This window comes from Petaurus breviceps, unplaced genomic scaffold, assembly GCF_028583685.1.
Source record: "Petaurus breviceps papuanus isolate PSGF00001 unplaced genomic scaffold, PetGlider_PUasm1.0 91041, whole genome shotgun sequence".
Lineage (NCBI taxonomy): Eukaryota > Metazoa > Chordata > Mammalia > Diprotodontia > Petauridae > Petaurus > Petaurus breviceps.
The window spans coordinates 28970918-28978689 of record NW_027187400.1 but is presented as its reverse complement, the minus strand read 5'-3'; the positions used below and the strand labels follow the sequence as shown (position 1 = coordinate 28978689).

The following is a 7772-nucleotide window of genomic DNA, read 5'->3' as shown; positions in this document are numbered from 1 at the left end:
CCTGTGTTCTAAGGACCCTCCCAGCCCTGACATCCTGTGTTCTAAGGTCCCTCCCAGATCTGACATTTTTGTTCTAAGGGTCCTCCCAGCTCTGATATTCTATGTTCTACATATCCTTCTAGCTCTGATATTTTGTGTTCTAAGATCCCTCCCAGATCTGACATTTTTTTTTGTTCTAAGTGTACTCCCATCTCTGACATTCTGTGTTCTAAGGGCCCTCCCAGATATGACATTTTTGTTCTAAGGGCCCTCTCAGCTCTCACATTCTGTGTTCTCAGGCCCCTCCCAGCTCTCACATTCTGAGTTCTAAGGGCTCTCCCAGCTCACATTCTGCATTCTGAGATCCCTTTTCACTCTGACATTCCACACTCCAGGCTCCCTTCATCTTCCTAACTCTGATTTTCAATTACTCCATGCTCATCTGTTAAGACAAATCAAGACAGTCCTGCTAAAGGGAAGATTTCTTTGTCTTCTGGACAAAGAGGGGTCACTGAGGCTCTTGAACCCCCAAATCTACCTCCCTGAAGGAAGGATGGATGGAGAGATAGAGCCAGTCTCCAAGGACCATCATCTCCTGGCTAGGGAGCCCACATTTCCATGAGATTTCCCTGTCTGGTGTGGCCAAGCAAGCCCCCTGGTAGAAGCTCCAAGACCCAGGGAAGAAGAAAGCACCATCCCTCAATCGATCAAAGGCTGAAAACATTCTCAGGGCTTCTCCTCACTCCCAACAGGAGAGAACAGAGCTGGAATGTTCACTGTGCGTTTCACGAGTTGCTACCGGTACAAAAAACCAGGACAGAGTGGGCAGCTCTCTGATACTTGATCCTGACATCAGACCCAGGCCATAGTGAAGACTGCCCCCAGAGCCCCTTATTGCTTGGCAGGACCTGCTCTGGTTCTGCTGCCCCAGTCACTGAAAAGCCAGGGTCCTCTCGATGCCAAGATGAGAAGCTTTGGTAGAAAAGCCAGAAATAAAAGAGAATGTTTTCTTGAACAGGAAGGGAATTTAGTGTCAGTCAACAAACATTTTCTAAGCCTTGACTATGTTGGAGACACTTCACCCTTAATGTTTGTGTCATTTGATACACTAGGATACAGTCCTAAAGTCCAGTTTGAGACCCCAAACTGGGTTCTTCTGGGAACTCTCCCTCCCCAGAACCTGCCAGTCACATACTTAGGATCCCTGGAAGAGTCCAGAGACTCTGGCCATTGTATTCCCTCCCCCCAAGAGAGTACAATAATGATAAAAATAGAGGTTAGGTTAGACAGCGAGACCTAGGCAGTCAGGTGGCCTGGAGTCAGGAAGACCTCAGTTCAAATCTGGCCTCCGACACTTACTAGCAGTGTGACCCTGGGCAAGTCACCTAACCTCTGCCTCATTTTTCTCATCTGTAAAAATGGGGGTAATAATAGCATCTGCCTCTCAGAGTTGTTGTGAGGATGAAATGAATGTTTGCTAAGTGTTCGTACAGTGTCTAGCATACAGTAAGCACTATATAAATGTTAGCTCTTATTTGTAATTATTATATTATATGAGAGATTACTATATATTATATATGTACATATATGTAATATGTTAAGATTTTCCTATATATTATTATATTATTACTATATATTATATACACACATATATAATAATTTAAGATTTTCCTAATATTTTCATATATTCCTAAAACACAGGTCCAATGATGCCATGTCCCTCCCTACTCAATAAACTTCAATGACTCCAACTGCCTCTAGGTACAAAAAGAAAATGTTCTTTTTGGCATTCAAAGCCCTTTATAACATAGCCCTTCCTCCCTTTCCAGTCTTTGTACACCTTACCCTCCAACATATTCTTTGATCCAGGGACACTGGCCTCCGCACTGTTCTATGACCAAAACACTCCATCTTTGACTCCAGGCATTTTCCCTGGGTCCCTCATGCCTGAAAAGCTCTCCCTCCTCTGCTCTGACAAATGAACTCCCTGGCTTTAAGTCCCAAGTAAAAGACCACCTTCCCAGAAGCCTTCTCCCATTCCTCTTAAATCTAGTGCCTTCTCTTATTTCAGATTTATCCTGCATATAACTTGTTTTGTACATGTTGGTTTGTGTAGTGTCTCCTCCATTAGTTTGTAAGTTCCTTGTGGGCAGGGACTGTCTTTTGCCTCTTTTTGTACCCCTAGTTTTTTTAGTACAATGTCTGGCTTAACATGTTTTGAATTGAATTGAACTGAATTATTCTCATTTGAGCTTCACACCAATTCTGTGCACCTAGGTAGTATAAATATCATTACCTCCATTGTTCACCCAAGGATACCCAAGCTCAGAAGGCCTTGCCCTTGTCAAGCTGATGTCAAAGGCAGAATCTGAATTCAGGGCTTCCTGCCTCTAAGCCCAGTGCTCTTTCCAAGTCACTCTTGCAATGGTTAATGCTTCCAACTCAACAACAAAGGGCTGAGAACAAGCTTTGGCCTGAACTTCAAAAGCTGGGGGCCAGAGAGGTCAGTGTACTCACTTGGTCAAGATTCTCATCGAGCCCCGCCCCTCCCCCCAGCCACACCTTTGGCAGAGCCCCTGCAGAGAGAGTCCAATGGGTCCTGACTCCAGGTTCCCTGGGGCCTCTAAGGGGCTTATCCACCAAACAAAAGAGCCAAACAAAAGTAATTCTAACAATAATACATAATACCCATCACCTACCTGGAAAGAAAGAAAAAGAAAGAAAGAAAGAAGTTCATTTGAAGACCTCACATGTTGTGGTCCATGTTTTTAAACTCACATTACTAGGGAGTTTTTCAGGACCATACAGCAGCTCAGTGAGGCTGGCAGTATAACTATTGTTACCAAGTGTTGAATAAATAAGGGAAGAAGATCAGAGAGGGGAGGCAATTTGTCCAAGGCCACATGGCTCCTAAGTGCCCACATTCAAGCCCAGATCCTCTGACTTCTGACCCAAGGCTTCTCTCTGCCTTGTCTAGGAAAGTCTGCCTTTTCAGAGGGTGCAGAGGCTCTGGGTAGCTGAGATGGGCCCAGGGGAAAAGCCTTATCTTGCATGCCACCCTCCTGGGGCTTTCTTCCAAGCTGAAATCCCAGCCCTCCCCAACCCCTGGCCCCATGACCCAGAGAAGGTACTGGACTACTGGAGCAGCCCCATGTCCCCAGCCTTCAGTTACCTTGGATGCCCTCCTCTTGTCAATACAATCTGGATTCTGGCACCGAAGTCCTTTCTCCTCCGTTAGGCTTCGGTCATCTGCAAAGCACAGGGCCAGAGGGCGTTAGCCAACCAGGTTAGGGCCTCCCTCCTTACCCAGCCTCCCGACTCCCTCCCCCAAGACCTCCTCCTCTCCCCAGGAGCAGAGCCCAGCAGAGAAGGAAGGGTGGGGCAGGCCTCCTCTGTCCATCCTTTCAAAGAGGGTCAGTGTGGCTTTCCGTTTTAAATGCCAACTTATCTGTTTTCAAAGCTTTTTTTTTCTCTTGTAATTCCCCAGGGAAATTATCTAGATTCCACTGCCCAGTGGAAGTTCTTTGGAAATAAAAGGCTTAGATCCTCGTCTTTTCCCCAGCCCCACTCCCAATAGTCAGGAAAGGAGAAAAGATCTCTCCTGAGTCCTCTCCTGAGACAGAAACCTCCTCACTCTCCTGCAAGGGGGTCTTCCTCACCCACAGCCTGGGGACAGGCCTTTCAAGAAAGTCTTTACACCCCATCCCCAGCTCCTTCCTTCTTTCCCTTTCAGGGGAGGCTGGGAGGAGCCTAATGGTATAAGTGAAGGGGAGGGGGGAAGAGAGAACACAAATCAAGTCATGCCCATTTGAATCTCCCTCTCAAGAAAATTGCTGTGGCTCCCTACTGCTTCCCAAATAAAGTCCACACTTATAAACAATTGGCACTTGAGGCACTCTACAACATGGTGCCACTCAGTCTGGCTAAGCTAATTCCCTATGACTATAGTCTACTTTCTAGCCCCAGAATACACTTCTCCCCTCACTGCTTTTTGTTCAGTCTGGTTCCTATACCTGGAATGCCCTCCCAGCCTGAACTGACCCCTCTTTTCTTTAGATCTCCTCTACATCCTTTGTAAGGGCCCCTCCTACAAGAATCCTGTCCAGCGCCCTCCAGCTTAATACATTTCTCCCCCTCAGGCTGTCCTCAGACCTTTAGTTTTGTTAGTCTCTAATATAACTTTTATCTAGCATGGCTGGTAATGATTATCAGACTTCTCTTCTAGAGTGTAACTTACTGAGGGCAGGGCCTCAGTCTTTACTAAATCTCTAGAACCTAGAACAGTGCTTAGCATTCAGGAGACACCTTGATTGTGCCAGGTTTTGGGGAGACGCGGAGGTCGGGGGCAGAAATTTACCACATGATCCCCACCCATATGCAGAGGTCTGCCCCAACCCCCAAATAGGAATCAGACTGATCTGAAGTCTGACAGACCCCAATCTGACCAGTAAGAGGGATAGGGGTAACATGTCCCTAACCCCAACCCTGCCATTGTTTCTTTGGGAAAGGATGAGGGTAGACAAGAAAATAGAGACGGAAGAAGAAGGGGCAATGGTAGGTGTCTGAACTATGCCCCAGGAGCCCAGGCTGCTGGGCATCTGAGGCCAGGAAAGTCCAGACAGTAGAAAGCCAGACCAACCCCAGAGAAGGTGGAGGGAACTTCTTCCAAGGATAGACTCTAAGCCTACCCCTACTTCCAAAGTGTTCCCCTTAGTGCCTGCAACCCCCCAGCAGGCCTAAACACCAGAGGGAGGCCAGATGGGATGGGCTAATATTCACTTTGAACCTAGGGCAAACTTAGATGCCAGTCCAGCTGCTCCCAGCTTGCCCCAACCTGCCCACCTCCCCAACTCCCCAGAAAAGCTTCTCCAGACCTAGAGCTTTGAGTGGTCTTGACCTCCCCCCATCCCCAGAATCCTCTGATCCAAGGAATCTCTGTCCCCAAGAAACTCCTGCATCAAAGACTCCCCTCTGAAGGACCCCCCTTCCTCTAACATGGGATACCCAGGCCCGTCATTTCTTATTTCAGGATACTTCACCCTGGAACCCCCCAGGCCTCTCAAGTTCAAATTTCCATGCTCCAGGTCCCTGCCCCTCCCCCCATTTCCGGGGGGGGGGGTAACCCCCATCTTTGGAGCTTGCCCCCTAATTTGTAGCACTCTTTCCGGTTCTGCTGCTTCCCCCCGCCAAGCAACTGGAGCCCTTCTGCCAGTCTGTCCCCCGCAACGGAACACCACAGCCCTGTGCCACCCTGGACTTACCCCCCCTCAGAATTCCAAGGCCCTAGACCACGTACCCCATCTTGTACGCAGAGCCCCCCAATCCAGGATGCCACAGCCAGGAGTCTCTTCTCCCCCAGATCTAGGAGTCCCTTAGCACCCCTGGACCAGGCCTCCCCTATCCTAGTTCATGATCCCACAGTTCTGCCCCCGCTCCCCACGCGCCCCCATACCCGGAGTCCGCCATCCTAGGGCTCCAGCCTCCGAGCGCTGAGTGCTGGGGTCCTCGGCCCGGCCCGCCATCCTGAGCCCGCACGGCGGCGGCGGCCGCAGCCCAGCGGCGGGACCGGCTGGAGACGCGGGCTTGGAGCTCCGCGCGGATCGCGGAGTCCCTGGGCTCGCCGGCTGCAGCAGCCCGGCCGGGCGCCAGCACTCCCCTCCCATTCCCTCCGCTGCCCCCGGCCCGAGACGCCGCACACTCACCCATGGAGGAGCCCCCAGGGGACAGGGACCGCTCTCCCGGAGCCCGCCGCTCTGCCGGCCGGGCCTGGTCCCAGGGGAGGCGAGAGGAGGGAGGGGAGGGGAGGGGAGGAGAAGAGAAGGGGAGCTTGCCCAGCAGAGGCCAGGAGAGGCGGACACAACAGCGCCGCGGGGCTCGGGCTGCTCTGGCTAGACAGAGACAGCCGGAACCCCGAGCCCTGAGCCCCCAGATCCGAGTCAGGAGCCTCCAGCCCTGAACCTGGAGCTCTGAATCGCGAGCCCTGAGTTCCGAGCCCTGAGCCAGCCCTGAGCCCTGAATCCCAAGCCCTGAGCCCCCAACCTTGAGCCCTGAGTCCAGGCTGCTGGAACCAGGGTAGGAGGTGATCAATATAGGGCCTGGGAACCCAGGGACAGAGACATGGCGAGACACAGAGAGGCAGAGACAAGAGACAGAGACAGAGAAGCAGAGTTAGAGGAAAGAGACAGAGACAGAGAGAGACAGACAGAGAGAGAGAGGCAAAAATCCAGCCCAGAGGGGCTGGGGGTGGTCAGAGCCCCAACTGGGTGTCAGGGCACGGGAGATGGAGCCAGTTAAGCCTGGAAAGGGAGAGGGGCAAGTGCTGGGAGTGGCCCTAGGAGACACCTCTGCAAAGCTTCTGGGATGGTAACCTACAGGGGTGGGGCAGTATCAGGTGATTGGGGGAATCAGCCCAGCTAGTGGGAGTGAAAAGGCCTTAGGCTCCCCAGCTGGCCGCCCCAGCCCAGCTCAGCCCAGTCTAGCCCAGAGGGGAGAAAACCCAGAGCTGCACAGAACTCACTCTCCCCTGGCCCTTTTTATCTAGGAGAGACCTGAGGCCTTCATGGACTGAGCAGCTTTGGAATCCAGCTGTGAGGAGGCCCTAGGGACTCTACGTGCCACTATTGATTCCAGTATTAGTTCCCACAGGGGTGAGGGACCCATTGGTATCCCAAAAACTAGGATCAAGTCCCCTCCCAGACACTTACCACCAAGCCATTCAATCTGAGCCTCAGATGATGAAGCCTATATCATCAATACTCAGGTTGTCTAAGGACCAAGCAAGAAGCGTTGATTAAGCACCTACTGCATACTGGGTTTATAAGGAGTTACAAAATATATACAGTCTAATATTTGGGGGGGGGGGGTTGCTAGTGGCTGGGAGGGGGTAGGAAAGGAAGGCCTCTTTGTATGCAATGACCCTGAGAGCTGAGTGGTGGTGGAAGCTAGAGAATTTGGAGGCGGAGATGGAGATTTGAAAGTGAGGAAGGAGGGCATTCTGGATGTGGGGGGTTTGGCCACTTTGATGAGACCTTGGTGGGCCTGAAGAGAAGTGATCAGAAGTGAGCCAGCCAGGAAAGGTGGACTGGCTTCAAACACTGGGGAAGTCTGGATTAGCCTATAGGCACCCCAGGGCCACTGGGCCTTCTTCAGCTGTAAGGTGACATGGTCAGACCCATCCACTTTAGAAATAAGACTAGGAACTGAATCTTCAATTTTACTGGTTCAGGGAACTCCCGCTACTATGGAAGGCTAACATCTTCCTTCTTCGAAACTCTGTTGTCTTAGAGAGCTGCTTAGAATGAAGATTGGGTTAAGTGACTTATCCAAGGTCACACAGTCAGTATGTGTGGTTGGACTGGAATCCAGGGCTTCCTGGCTTTGAGACCAGCTCTTCACTGATTGCATCATGCTTTAGAATCAAGTGAAATAATGTATGTACGATGGGCTATTCTGTATCCTTGTTGCTGTTCCCCGTGGACTTTGTTCATGGTTTGTTTGGTTGTTTTTGCTTTTGTTTGCAAAGACACTGGAGTGGGTTTCCATTCCCTTCTCCAGTACATCCCCATTTTACAGATGAGGAACAGCAACAGATAGGGGTTAAGTGACTTGCCCAGGGTCACACAGCTAGTAAGGATCTGAGGCTGGATTTGAACTCTGATCTCCCTGACTCCAGGCCTGGTGCTCTGGGTACCATGGTGCCATCTAGTTGCCCTCATATATGCCCTAGTAGAATGTAAAATCCTGGAGAGCAGAGGCTGTTTCATTTTTGGTTTTGTATTCTCAATCACCTAGTA

At 50.8% G+C, this 7772-nt stretch overlaps 1 protein-coding gene across 2 annotated transcripts in view; it reads right to left on the bottom strand.

The window, feature by feature from the left end:
• Positions 1-7772, bottom strand: part of PLEKHG5 (pleckstrin homology and RhoGEF domain containing G5) — a 115127-nt gene that overhangs the window by 53690 nt on the left and 53665 nt on the right. Inside the window, exons 1-2 of one of the 2 annotated variants that reach the window (XM_069079374.1) lie at positions 5682-5760; positions 3152-3228 (exon numbers count right to left, since the gene is read on the bottom strand). In XM_069079374.1, the coding sequence (XP_068935475.1) occupies positions 3152-3228; positions 5682-5685 (81 nt within the window). In that variant the 5' untranslated portion in view covers positions 5686-5760. Of the gene's footprint in view, positions 1-3151; positions 3229-5681; positions 5761-7772 lie in introns of those variants that run through there. The other variant, XM_069079372.1, reaches the window with a different exon arrangement.